Genomic DNA, 14,935 nt, shown 5'->3' with positions numbered 1-14,935 from the left:
GGCGAGAAAAACCGTGCTCTAAATATAATTTCATGCAGATCCACCTGTTCATGTGTACTGTTCTCTAGTTTTACTTTAACTTTAATTTCAAGTAGAGTTAGCTATAATTTGCTCTATACTCATCTCCACTTGAGCTCGGGCGTTTCGCACCAATCTCCACAACTACATTAGTGCTCATACATAGACGAAGACGAAATGACTGCGAGAATTATAGAGATGCCATTGAATCAATAATAACATAGACAAAATTTCAGCACCTGAATTTTCCGTGGAAATTTCAGTGGTGTCCATCAAGACACTCAGAAGTAGAGATCACGAGATTACGCTGCCGTGTCCCTCCATTAAACTTATATTTACGCAGGACTGGTCTGACGCTATCACCTCTGTGTCCATACTGCCAAGAAACAGAAGCCCTAGGTCACTATTTTTGTTATACCGCCGATACAAATTGCTAAGAAAAAGACATTTAGAAATTCTGTTTGCTAAATTATGGTCCATTTCATCATCAGAAATAATACTATCTTTCGGTGCGTCACTTATAGGTGTCAGCCACAGGGACGTGTTTGATACCGTTTGCGGTTACGTACAATCAACTAAACGAACAACTTTTCGAATGTTCTTTCGTAACTTGTTTGTTTCTGTATGTTCTTTTTTCTTTTTTTAATCAAATATGTGACACTTGAAAAAATTAAGTAAATGTTTCAGCACACAATTCTTGGCCAATCCCCCAGTGCGGGTATGGGCCATAATGTGAGGTCGTCGTCGTCGTCGTCATCGTCGTTGTCGTCGATCGATCATCATCATCAGCAGCAGCAGCAGCAGCAGCAGCACCATCATCACCATCATAACCATGAGAACGCTATTTCTCTAGCTCACCTATATTCGCCTGATTTCTGTCTATATCTCGGCCATGAGTCGTGGCACGGATGCAGGTTGACGTCCCCGCGCCTCTGCTGGGGATGGCGATATCAGTGGTGGCTGCGTCTAGGAAGCGGACCGGCCTCCAGAGCAACACCAAACGCGATGATACCAGTGTCTACTCGCTCAGAAGTGAGGACTTTTTCGATTACGACTTTCAGCTCGTGAGGAGCCTCAAGGCGAAACAATGAAACACTACGACCTACGTGTCTTCAAGCACGTCGACTGTAGAACCAACTCGGAATACTGCCGTCAGTACGATTCTATTTGTACCAGAACTGGCTACCGACAACCTGAGGCGACTCAACAGACAGTCTGTCTCGGTGCTCATTGAAGCGGTGACGCCAATCAAGTCACAGACGTCAGAGTCAACACACGAAAAAATGTTTTGGCTAGTGACGTTGTACATTTGACTGCGCTGAGCCCTTTAAGCAAACTTACGGAACTTGAATGAATGAAGGTCAGCTCGTCTATTCCTCTGCACAGTGACACCACTACTGGTGTCATCTGCAACATGGACGTCTGCATCTCCAGCGCTGACTTGCCTATTCTAGTGATAACAGCTATTGATGGCTTCGCCATAACTCATGTGTCTCGACTCGGCGCATCCCGCTGTGTGAAGGTAATTTTCAAGGGCGAATTTCTCCCCTCAAGCTTCAATGTGGGCGACTTTAGTTATCCAGTGCGAACTTTTATCCGAAGGCCACTCCAATGCCGCAATTGCATGAGGTTGGGGCATGTGAGCGCTATGTGCGAGAACACGAGAGTTTAGTCGCGCTGCGCAGAGCCCCACACTGCACACTCCTGTGTAACCATGGTTCTAAAATGCCCCGATTGTATTAGATCCCATGATTCTACCTCAAAGGACTGCCCAAAAATGAAGAAGGAAAGGGGGGTAGATGGCGAGAGACCGTTCGTCTCGTCGGGAAGCTGTTGCAGCCCTTAGAAAGCGACGTTCCCGACGCCGTCAGACTTCAAAGAACGCAGATGCCTCCGTGAAGAGCGTGGTACATCCGACAACTGCGCCTCCTCTGCCCTCTGGGCCTGGCGGAGCCGAGTCTAGCTCTAACAAGGTCGGGCCGGGCAACACTAATGCTGAAGTTTGGCCCGTGCTACCAAAGCTACAGCAGCCGCCACAGCTGAAGCGACAGCCGAAGCAACAGCCGGTGCCACAGCCGATGGCACAGCTGAAGCCCCAGTTGAAGCCACAGCCACAGCTACAGCCGAAGCCACGCCCGGTGCCACAACCGATGCCACAACCAACGCCACAACCGATGCCATAGCGGATGCCACAGCCGGAGCCACAGTCACATCAAAGCATACTGCGCACCGCGGTAGAGTCCCCAGCGCCGACTCCCGATAAATTGTTCGAAGAAAACTGGCAAGTGTTTGTGATGCTTCGGTCCCTCATAAATACCCTTGTGCACTTTTCAGCAAGTTGCATACTCCGTCAGCGCAAAGTGCAGCGCAAGTGCTGGATGCTCTTAATCCAGTGCTTGCATGTCTCGAGTAAGCCCCGTGGCTCACCCGCAGCCTCTTATTCGTGCTATGACCATTGGCCCTTAGATCGTCCCAGATGTCATCAACACAGATCACCAGCTATGGAAATTTGGTGTCACGGCTCTTCACTGCACACACAGTTCTCACTTCCTTCCACTTTTGTTCTTTCTATTGCCCCTTTCCCTTACACCCAGTATAGGGTAGCAAACCCGACGCTCGTCTGGTTGACTACCCTGCCTTTCCTCTCTTTGCTATTTTTCTCTCTTTCCACAACTACATTAGTCCATGAAATACCAAATACGATAAACTGACGCTCTCAGTTAATTATTCCTCTCTATTTTGATATATCATCTCCGTGATTATAATGTATGCACCATATTCTTCGTGCAGCTCGATGCCAAGCTTTTAAGAAAATGGCATGTCATAGACGGATGACTCAAAATGAATATATTAACGATCATCTTGTGAAGCTCAAAAGGTTTCGTGGAACGTCAGCCTAGCTAATTACATAAGATCAGTTCTGCAAATTTTTTAAAGGTTTCTCTAGTCACAAATGTTATATGAAAAACTGGTCAACGCGTTCCGATATACTCGATGCAGTTGTGGCCATCAGGATACTGTTTACGATTTCTTTATTACTTTATTTCCTGCTCTGAAGAAAGCGCACAAGGCATGTTTAAAATATCACGTCACTGCGGCGCACATGTGCGGCTCTAGTGAAGTGGCTCAAGTGCCTTTTGAGCAAATGAAGCCTGCACGCTGCCAGCGTGTAGGCTTCCCTATCCGAACACTTACTGTAGGCTAGACCAACCGCGAAAAGCAACATTTATTCTAAAAATGGAGAGCGACCACAACTGCTTTTTCTGATAAGCACAGGCTGGGGCAAAACCGCCAGAAATCGTTATTCCTGATTCGGCAATAAATGCGGTCCTTGTTTGTTGAGAACTTGTATTAATGCGGTGCAATGCATCCGTGAGAGTGCTATGAGGATCTTTCTTTCTCCCTCTCTCTGATATTCCGCATTCTTTCTTCGGAGCCTTAAAAAAAATTTCGACTATTTAAGAACTTAGCTGCGTAAAGGGAGTTTATTCAGGTTGTAGAGAAGCAGCGACAAATGCAGCACCAGCAGGTAGGGCGCAACCAGAGAGCGAACTGAGTACGAGCCACGCGATGGCAACGGAGTTGTCAGGGTGCCAATCTTCTTCCTCACAATCACCCCCGGCATTGAAGAGTGGCCATCCTAGGGACCTAGGAAGCGGTAAACGGATCGTAATACGGCTTGAGCCGGTCAATTTGCAGTCTCTCGCACGCGACGGCGGAGGTCGGAAGACGGGGATACGGGTTCGACTACGTAATTAACTGGTGATGGTTGCGCAACCACGCGGTAGGGCCCGTGGCACTTCGCGAGGAGCTTGGACGAAAGGTCAGGAGTAGCAACAGGCGGGAACCAAAGCCAACCGAGCGAGCCAGTGGGAAGGGGTGAGGAGATGGGTCGAGATCATGACGCCCTTTTTGGCAACACTGTTGAGTAGACGTCGAACAACGGGCCCGTTGTCGGCATTACTCGACGTGCTAAGCAGCCGTAGAAAGATCTTCCCCTCCTGGTAACTGCGTGGTGTGGTGTCGTGTGGTGTCTGGGCGGTGGAATGGCAGTGAGCGGGCGGCTGGTACTTTCGACGACCTGCTGCGTGCACTCGTCAGAATGAGCTCAAGGAGGAAGACCGGACCAAATGTGCCTTTGGGAATGGTTTAGTGCCTTCTGGTTCCCGCAAGACCTCGACAACTCGGATGCTCCACCATATGGTCTGCCGCATCTTCGCGAAGCGTACGTCCGGGAAGCCAGCCAGGTTTAGTGCCTTCGGGTTACTGGAAGACCTTGGTGACTCGGACGTTGCCTGCTCGCCGATCCTCGTTAGGTGCAGCAGTCTGCAAGGTTTGTCGGCCGCTAGGGGTGCAGTGCCGTCGCTGCAAGCCGCCGTGGGCCAGCGCCATCGTCGCCTTCGCAGAGGGAAGGCCAGTATGGAAACACCAGCACCGGAGCTAGCAGTCGAAGAAGTGGAGGTCGAAGTGACTCGTGAGCGCGAGTGGTGGTTCGAGGCTCGGCTGGGCGCTCTTGGGCGCGGCCTGCCAGGACTGGGGCCTGCTGGCGTGGACTGAGGGACTACGCCGTTCCCACATTGGCGCCCGTAACGTGGGGCCCCGGCTGCGTTCCGGGACGGACCACGATCGTGGGGAAGGCGGGCGGCGCCCGTTCCACGGCCAGTAGCGACGCCTGCCTGGCCTGGTGCTTGACCATCTCCGCGGTGCGAGGACACAGCCAGCGACGTCTGACAGTGGCTGCTGGGTTCGAGATAGGTGTGTGAGCACGTAGTGGGAGGCGCACCTTATGTCGAGCCCAGCCACTACCGTTACCCGTCGCTGGCTGGCTGCGGAGCGCCCCGGCAGCTGCCGTTAGTGCGCGCTCTACACAAGGGTGACGCGCATTGTACACCACATTTTTCTTTTCATTTTCTATTCTCTTTTTTCTTTAGCGATTCAAATTTACGAATGCCATACAGATTAGTTGAACAGTTGATGTGGTGGTGGTGGTGGTGGTGGTGAAATGTAGCAACAGGCGGGTTTAGCCTGGCGAACAAGGCCGGCAATTGCTCCGCCCGAGCGTCTCGCACAATACCGCTGAAGGGTTTCACCATATGTCCATCAGACCGGTCTCCCTTAAAAAGTCGATGAGGAGACGTGAAGTTTCTTTGCGGGCTATAACTGATCCCTCGGGAAATATAAGGTCTTGCAGGCGTGCATGAGGAAGGTCCTTGTTTTGCAGATTTTTCAGGAGAGTGTCTCTTTCATCTTGGAATTGCTGGCAGGACCACAAAAAGTGCTCAATGTCTCCTGTCTCGTTGCATGCCGTACAGTTCGGAGAATTGATTCGCCCCGTTTTAAATAACCAGGCCGGTGCATAAGCAGATCCTGTCCTTATTCTATATAGAAGTGTGGCTTCCTCTCGGTGCAATCTCTTGGTTACGCAGGGCATATGCGGTGGAATCCAAAGCGACGCAAAGTGATTTCGAACGTCAGATTTTTGCACTTGATTACTCTTTGGAGCCTTGATTTTGGGAGGATAATAATAATAATATTTGGGGTTTTACGTGCCAAAACCACTTTCTGATTATGAGGCACGCCGTAGTGGAGGACTCCGGAAATTTTGACCACCTGGGGTTCTTTAACGTGCACCTAAATCTAAGCACACGGGTGTTTTCGCATTTCGCCCCCATCGAAATGCGGCCGCCGTGGCCGGGATTCGATCCCGCGACCTCGTGCTCAGCAGCCCAACACCATAGCCACTGAGCAACCACGGCGGGTGATTTTGGGAGGATGATAGAGTGCTGCGTATGCAAGCGCATCAGCTTTTTCGTTTCCTGAGATGCCAATGTGGGAAGGAATCCACTGAAACTTTACGGTGAAGCCTTTGTTGTTGAGTTCTCTCACGATGGCTAGTGATTTGCGTGAGAACTTGAGGGATGGCAAACCACGGTATATTTGCTGTAATGCGGCCTTTGAGTCCGTAAGGACCACCACATTCTGTGGAGGCAAAGTCTTTAGTTTGCGCAGAGCAGAAGCGATTGCTACGCCTTCCACAACTGTCGACGAGGCTATACAGTCCAGACGGCCAGACCACGTATATCTTAGAGAGGGAATGTAGAATGCAGCTGCACAGCGGTCTTCGTCTGCCTTGACAGAGCCATCTGTGTATACTTGTAGGTGATTCGGGTAAATCGTGCTCAGGTGCTCCAGGACCAATGACTTGGCTTCTGCAGATGGAATACAGCTCTTTGATTGCAATCGTGGTACACCTAAGTTGCATGTGATGTCCTCGAATGTCCAGGGTGGTTCTATCCTTTCCCTCTGTCTCGAGCAGCGCAATCCTAATACGCGAAGCGTGTTCAATGCTGCATAAAAATGTGAGCGTGGCCTGTTACCTATACGTCTTAAGAGGGCTCTACCGGGCGTAGACTCACTCAATCGTAGGAGCTGGATCATCAGAGCCTGGGAAGCCTGAAGTCGTAGAGGGCGTGTCTCAGCTTCGTAGAGCACTTTCTCGTTTGACGCTGGCTGAGGGACTCCAAGGCAAAGTCGGATACCTTTTCTGTGGATGGCTTCTAAGCGCTCGTATTGGCTGTCTGAGGGTGACATCAGAGGTAGCTGATACAGGATTCGACTGGTAACCAGCGCTGTATGTAGTCGTAGCATCGACGTCGGGTGGTTGCCCCAGCGTATGCCAGCGACTCGCTTGAGCACGTGTAGCCTGGGTGACGATGACGCCACAACGTGGTCAACACCGCGGCGCCAGAGTAGCCTGTGGTCTAAGGTAACGCCCAGAAATCGGACGTTGGTGACTTGTCGAATCTGGTATCCGTCCAAATTCAGCGTCAAGCGTGTAGATTTTCTTTTCACTCCAGGAAACAGTACGAATGATGATTTCTCTGCTGATAGTGATAACCCAATCTTTGCCAAGTGGCCCTGAATGGCTTTTACTGCTCCCTGGGCTATTCGTGCAAGGCGGCGATGCTGGTAGCCGGAGACCCATATGCAGATATCATCGGCATATATGGATATCTTCACTGGTGTTCGATGGTTTAGTACTCTTGGGAGGCTACTCATGGCAATGTTAAATAATAAGGGAGATAAAACACTCCCCTGTGGCACACCGCGAAATATACGTATTTCATCACTCAAAGTGTCGCCAAGACGAACTCTGATGCGTGGATCATTGAGGAACGTATGTATAAAGTGCAAGAGATGCCCCGTGACGCCCATAACTTGCAATTCGCTGATGATGGCTCCTTGGGACACGTAGTCGTAAGCCTTAGAAACATCCATGAAAACAGCAAGTGCCGACAGGCCATCCGCACTGTAATGTTCTATGTGGCTTAGCAGGTCCAGCACATTGTCTTGAGCGCTTAGACGCTGCCGAAACCCAGTCATGCACGATGGCAGTTTTCGGCCCTGCTCGACAAACCAAGTGAGTCTTGTGCACGCCATCTTCTCCATTAGCTTCGCTGCACACGAGGTCAGTGATACCGGTCTGTATGAGTCCAGAGCTGCGGGATTCTTTCCAGGCTTCAGGACCGGTACCACCCATGCTACCTTCCATAAATGTGGGATAGCCCCACTGGCCCAGACTTGGTTAAAAAATGCCAGCAAATCACGCCGTCTCTCAATCGGTAGGTTAGTCAGCATCTGATTACTGATGAGGTCAGGTCCCACCGCACAGCGACGTCGTAGGCTGCTCATAGCTAGTTCCAGCTCTCTGATTGTGAAAGGAGCATCCATTAGAGACGACGATAGCAGCGGGGGTGGGTTGGTTATGCCGGCTGACCTTCCGGAAGAGTATATTTCAGCGAAGGCATTCGCAAGACAAGCGAGTGGCTTGCCTAACTTCAATGCTAGGGCTTCAAATGGCTTGTTTGGTCGAAAGGTGCCAGCAAGGTTATTAACGACCCACCATATCCGTGGAACTGGCGTGAAGACAGATAAGCTTGCACAAAATGATGCCCATTGATCTCTTCTTAGTTTCCTTGTATAACGTCGAATTACTGCGTTCATCCTGTTATATATAGTCTTCATTGGTGGGTCGCCCTTCGTCCTCATCAGCCTCCGTTCCGCTCTTCTACGGGCAGCGCATAGATTTTTGAGCTTTAGATCCGGAGCGGGGAAGTGGTCGGGTAGCTTCAGCTCAGCGGTAGCCAATCTTTTGCTACGTAACATGTCCGCGAACAGGTCTCCAGATGATTCGCTTAGGCCGTCCCTGTACGTATCCCAATGCGTCACAGGACAGGATCTGCGGCCGTTGGTTCTATATCCAGCAATGTTAACGAAGACAGGAAAATGATCACTGCCCATTCTATCTTTACTAGTCGTTGACGATGCGAGGATGTCCGTTGAGTGTAACGTCAAGTCAATGACACTGTAAGAGGCCGGTGGTCGAAAAAACGTTGGCTGTTTGTCATTTGCCACGCAGAGTCCCTCGGTGTTTAAAGCACTAACAATTTGCTTTCCACGTGCATCAATCGCCTTGTCGCCCCAGAGAGTATGGTGCGCGTTGAAGTCGCCACATATAATCCTAGGAGCTGGGCAGCGGCTGCAGAGGTCTCTTATGAGTTCTCGCATCGAGACCTTCTGGCGAGAGCTCACATACACGGAGGCGACGCTGAGGCTTCGGTTTCCCAGCCGCACTTGTACAGCAGTGACTTCCAAAGCACTGCTGCAAAGGTCTTGCACTGGTAGAACGTAGTGCGGTATTTCGCGTCTCACATATAGCATGGCGCTTCCGTTCGGAAATGTCGGAATGCTTTGGTTTCCATGTGTGACATAACCAGCAATTGATCTGGAACTTGGAAGACCAGCCTCGGACAGGGCCAATATCGGCACAGGCATGTTACGCAAGAAAAACGACAGTTCAGGTAAATGGCACGCAAGACCCGCACAGTTCCATTGCATAATAAGTGGCACCTGTGGACGAGATGGTGAACATTCTGTCCTGACCGCATCCATATTGATAGGTGCTTTAAAGAGAGGCAGAGCTGAGAATCACTGACTCGAGAGCCAGGACTACTTCGAGCATTTCCTTCATCGAGCTCGCCGGCATCTTCTCTATGTGTGATCGCAAGGCCTTGAAGAGAGCACGTAGCACCTGCTGACAGTCCTTCTGTGGTGTGTTTTCATCGCAACGCGATTGGGGTCGCTGCAGTACAGACACATAACTTCGCTGTTCCGGTTGTTCAGCAGTCTTCTCGTCTACGGGGCCTCTGTTCATTGATTTGTCTGTTTTACCCGGTCCGCTGCGCGATGGCACCACTGTGTCCTGGATTCCTGGAGAAGGCTTCAGGCTTGGAAAATCAGTTTCACTCTTTGAGCTCCATCTCATGTCATCTGACTCTCTTTTATTGTCTGTCTTTTTCTTCGTCGTATTTTTCTCATCGTTTCCTGTCGGCCCCAAGATAAACGTTTTTTTACGCTTTATTGCCGCTGTCCGCATAGGACACTTGCTATAGCTAGCTGGATGACCACCACTACAGTTTGCACATAGAAAGTTCTCTCTGCACGCGCATGTTTTGAAATCGTGGGGTCCTCCACATCTCTTACACCGCTGCTCACCACGGCAGTACTTGGCCACATGTCCATAGCGCTGACACTTGAAGCACCGAGGTGGTGTCTCAACGTAGTCAATGGTCTCGTGTCTTGTGAAGCCCAAGTTGATCTTCTCTGGGCGGTCTGTATTTGGAGCGAACGTAAGAACCACGGAGCTGGTTCGCCGGGACTCCCAATCGGTTTCGGAAATTTGGACGCGTCGCGTGACTCTCTTTGCATGGTAGACTCCTTGTGGTTTTAGGTATAGCAGCAGTTCCTCGTCAGTGTACCACTTCGGTACTCCTCTAATAATGCACGTGTTTTGCAGGTACGAATTGGGCACTCGTGCTGAGATTGCAGTCCCTGAGATTGACTTGCAGCTGAGAAGGGAATTCACATGCTCTTCTGTCTGTACATCTAGAAGCAGGGCTCCTTGAGCAGTAAATCGGCTCCTAACTGGCGATGCGCCAAAAATTTTTTCAATTTCTGTAGACAGAACAATCGGATTTACTTTTTTCAGGTCGGCTCCTTCTGTGGCAGGCGTAACAATCACTGGGATTCCGACGGTCCTCTTCTTGCGGTGACGCACAAGCCTGAAGCCTTCATCGTCCAGATCTGTGATGTCAGCTATGTCACAATCGTCAATAAGCGTAGACTCGTCGTCTGTTTCTGCAGCCTTGTATCGCTTACAGTCACGGTTGCTCTCGGGGTCAGTCGGTGGCCTCTGTCCCGGTGTCAGGTCAGGCGTAGTCATGACGGAGCTCTCGCCGCTACCAGATCGGGCTTTTCTGCAGGCTCCTATCGAAGCGGCGGGAGGCGAAGGTCCCCCCGGCCTCCGGTAGGGAAGGTACCTTGGCGAGTCGTCCGACGTCTTCGACAAATCTATTTGACAAAACGTCGAAAAAATGCAAAAACACTCGGGAGCGAGACAGCAGTGCGACTGTGTCGAACCAAACTTCTTCTTCCTCCCTTGAACAGTTGAAAAGAAAGAATGCTTTCTTTTCAAGAATGCTTTCTTTTCAACTTTTTTTTTTGAACAGTTGAAAAGAAAGCATTCTTATGGAAGTAACGATCATTATGTTCATTCACATTGTTTCTACTGATTATCAACATAACGAATTACGATAATGCTCGTACTGAGGTGCACGAAGGAAGTTGGTGAATTCTCTAAGCATTTAGTAGAAATTCGGAGACGCGCGCCAGTTTTAAAATACTCGTCGCGAAAATGCGCCTCGAGATATATCAGCGTTCCATGTAGTCTTGTATCGGTTTGAAGAATACATTTTAGAAAAGTAATGTGGAACCAGATGTATTTCATCGCACATTTTGATTAAATATATTTCGAAATTGGTGCTAATTTCATATGCCTAAGTAAATGGACATGTTTGGGCCGTGCCTGGCGTGAACTGTGACATTGCAACATGTAACTGAAGTCATCGTTAATTTGTAAAATTTTATGCTTTGAATAATTTCATATTCAGCTTTGTCCTGCAAGTATTGCCTGCTGCTTCACATAACCTGGTTAAAGAGACGACGCTCCCCTGTCTGCTACAGTTGATCCAAAAAACAAATACGTATAGCCTTTTAACGGTATGCTGAGATACACTCAAATCACATCTTTTCTCTCCACTCCTGCGAGATTCAAGACTGGCCATGCCACTGAAGAGTAGTATGCCCAGCATTATATTTACATGACACAGTACGAAGTAAATAAGGCCCTCGATTAAACATTTCAATAACCATCGTATTATCACTTTCAGTAGTTTGAATGCAAATCCAACAGCTTTAGTGTGTTCTCCATTTAGAACATTCCTGAAAACTGATTTTTTAATTATGCCTAAAACATATTTGTTAGCAGACCATGAAAACTGGCTATTTTTTAATGAATACGTTAGTTACTTATGATTTTGCTTATCAGAGAAAGTATGGAGCATCTAGCTTTAGTTGTGTTTAACTGTAGCCTACACTGCACGAAGTCATAGCTTAATATTTCTTCATATTAGTCCCAAGGTCTTATAGGTCACGTAGAAGTCGACGTATATGCTTATCTCCGAAGCTCTGCTATATTTGCAAGACTATTCATGCGAGAACAGAAGGCCCACTAATGAACACACGGTCAATTAAGTACTAATACATGGAAAAGGAATCCGCCATTATTTAGGTAGTGCTCACAGAGAGACACGCAGCGGCTCTGAAAGTATTTTTGTCACGCATCTGTGTTTGTTTCGGCCGTGCCTCTTCGTGCTCAGTGCGGGCTGCCTTAAGAGAACATTTGTGAACGCCTTCAAAGTACTGCGCACAGCCTTTACTAAGCGATATATACTCACTGCGCTTGTTCGAGCAGGAACAGCAGCTTCAGTGCAGCATGAACAGGATCAAAGTGTTCGCCGACTACAGCACGCGCGTTTGCCGGGACACTCGGCAGCAGCTCCTTAAGCAGGTAAAAGAAAACTCAAAAGAGCATTGTTCCAAGTCATCCATGTTACATAGTGCATCTGTGCAGCACGACTTCCCTTGCTTTTCTATTGCCTGCATTCACATTCAATTCTTCCTATCCGATATTTCCTATCTGATATTCGGATAGAGCTGAAACCGTTTCGGTGACACTCGTAAAAGGAACGGGGATTTTGTCTGCAAAAAACTGAATAGCGGGTGCCTGTGCGCTTACGCCGACGAATCAGCTGTTTCCTGTAGGCAAACAGGGCATATGGTCAACCCCCACGAATTCTAGAGAAATGTTCTGAACATCCTATTTATGGTGCCAAATTCACAGCTCTCCGTGCTGCCCCAAAGTTCAGGAACACTGAAACCCGAACCCATCCGAAGTCCGCCTCGTGCGCCTAAGGCAGCCATTCAAAGCTTCCTCGATGCCACGCCGCGGATCCCACGAAAAATTTGCCACTGACAGGAGAGCTTTATCATGCATGGCCTACGAGGACGAGGCATCGTTTTTCAATGTCTATAGCGGATCAGTGCGTGTTGATAGCGACCTAGCTGGCTCAGCCACAACATACTCTGGCAACATCATCAGCCTTATCACTATTTCATTCCCAAAGAGGCGCGAAGCGGTTAAACAACGTGCACTTGTGCTTGGGCGTATCACGAAAGAGTACAATTTGTGCGAGTTCTAGATACATATCCAGGTCTCTGGCTTACTACGGTCCGCACACAGCGTAGTTCAACTCTATGCTGTCTATATTTGAGAATGGCATCGCCGAACGAGTATCTCTTGTTCACTGGAACAGCCGATAGCCAGATTTGTGTGATCAGTCAAGGCTATCATGCGCCATCTTTGCGGCGATCGTCTCATTAATTTGCAAAGAACAGCGCTCTGGATGTTCACTAACCAGAAGCGAGGACTCTTTTAATTCTTGTTACGGCCAACATTACATTGAACTGTTCTAAATTGCGTCTTTGTTACGCGGTTCTACCTGTATTTACGTAGTCATGTGACTCTCTTTTCTATTGTACTTATAAGTCTATCCCTTCATTTTCTTCCAGAGTACAGTGTAGCCTTCCTGAAATCAAGTTGGGTCAGTTGTGTATTTTTCTTGAATTATTATTTGCCCCTCATTAGACGCACTGCATCGTAGCTATGTGAACTGAAGGCGTAGTTTTCAAAATGTTTTTCACTCACTGCCGGAACAATACCTGTAGGCACCACGCGCAGAAAAAGCCTTCCTAGCCTCTACAAGCATTCACGTGTCATGTTTATTTATACAACGCAGTATTCCATCTCATACACCAGACCGCATAAAGCGCACAGTGAGTGAACGGAACGTGCGTGCCTAAAACAACCAAGCTGCGTTTTGTTGCTTGTGCATAATCTGCAGGATCTTGCTTAGACGTTGTATTGGCATATGATACATTATAATGTACGAATAAATCTTAGTCAGTGCTTTTCTTGTTGTTGTCGTTCTTTATTAACTGCGAGCGCATGGAAAGTTTGGCTGCTCAAGAGCCCACTATCCCGAAATCGTAGCTCTAAAAAAAAAAGAAGAAAGAAACACTTAACGAGAAAACAATATAGATAAAAGAAATAGAAAATTCCTTGGTTCAGTGATGTTTTTTTTATGTTTTTTCTCCTGTTGTTAAAAAAAAATGCCTGTGAGCAGGCCCACTTACGGTTTCCAAGACGGTGGCTGTTTCTGGACCATGACTCCTGGAAAGATAGGGTTTGTGTAAACACAGTTTTGCGGAATAAAAACGCAAAAAAATGAGACGTACACCAAGCGCTCGTAATTCGTGCACAGTTCTTGGAGTTCGTCTGTCTGTTCTGTGTCCAATTTATGAGCTGTTTTACTTGAACTATTTGCTACGGGGCTGCGCAAATATTCGAAACTTCGAATGGAATCGAATAGTGTCTGCTACCGTTTTCGTACACCATTCGAGAATTTACTATTGGAATTTACTAATATTCCTTGATTTCGAATTTTGAAGCTGCGAGGGAGATAGAACGATGGAAGTGAGGGCCATTCCGAATTTCCCGCTGTATCATTCGGAATGAGAGCATTGGTTGTAGCGCCGAGAGACCAGTTGCTGAGTGAATGCACGGGGTAGATAACTAGTGCTCAATAATCTTGTGTGATTTAAAGGACTGACTCGTTTTAGGCAGCCTATTTATTCTTAGCCAGTCTCATCATGCATGCGCTTATTTAAAACAATCTGCGCTGCTGTATAGGATCACTATTCTCTCCTTCACCGAACACAACAGTGTATGTGCATATGGTGATGTTACTGTTCCCTTGTTTCATTAACCGCCATTCTTGTGCTGCCCCGAAAAACTGAAAGCAGTTGTTAATTAAATTAGGTGGTTTTACGTGCCAAAACCACTTTCTGATTATAAGGCACGCCGTAGTGGGGGACTACGGAAATTTCGACCCTCTGGTGTTCTTTAACGTGCACCTAAATCTAAGTACACGGCTGTTTTTGCATTCCGCCCCCATCGAAATGCGGCCGCCGTGGCCGGGATTCGATCCCGCGACCTTGTGCTCAGCCGCCCAACACCATAGCCACTGGGCAACCACGGTGGTTTGAAAGCAGTCGTTACTCATTCACAAGCTATTTTGTTGTGCGGACGTGCGAGTGCGAACTACATGTAAAAAATACATGTAAACTAAATGTATATAAGCCCAATTTTTCACCAAACGAGCTGCGCGTAAACTTCATAATTCACTTTTCATTAGAAACGAGAAATCCTATATTCAATTCGATATTCGGAGGTAGCATTTCTCGAATGTTTGTATTCGAATCGATTAGGAAATTTCACAATTCGAACACTCGTACTCTTTACCAACTAACTCACGTGCGGACAATTTTGCCGAATATTGGAGGCTGTAGTTAATATTGCGAGCTTTTCCTTTCTTTCTTCTTTTTTTTTTTTTACCTG

At 48.1% G+C, this 14,935-nt stretch overlaps 1 protein-coding gene across 4 annotated transcripts in view; it reads right to left on the bottom strand.

Moving 5' to 3' along the window:
• LOC135897999 (uncharacterized) overlaps positions 1-14,935 on the bottom strand; it is a 132,386-nt gene that overhangs the window by 88,021 nt on the left and 29,430 nt on the right. For 3 of the 4 annotated variants that reach the window (XM_065426708.1, XM_070530705.1, XM_070530706.1), the window contains exon 2: positions 13,672-13,708. The exons of the other annotated variant lie outside the window; for it this stretch is intronic. In XM_065426708.1, the coding sequence (XP_065282780.1) occupies positions 13,672-13,708 (37 nt within the window). The remainder of the gene's footprint in view (positions 1-13,671; positions 13,709-14,935) is intronic. 4 annotated transcript variants of the gene reach the window in all.

Source organism: Dermacentor albipictus, chromosome 1 (assembly GCF_038994185.2).
Source record: "Dermacentor albipictus isolate Rhodes 1998 colony chromosome 1, USDA_Dalb.pri_finalv2, whole genome shotgun sequence".
NCBI lineage: Eukaryota > Metazoa > Arthropoda > Arachnida > Ixodida > Ixodidae > Dermacentor > Dermacentor albipictus.
The sequence above is the reverse complement of the archived record's forward strand: the minus strand, read 5'-3'. Positions and strand labels throughout refer to the sequence as shown.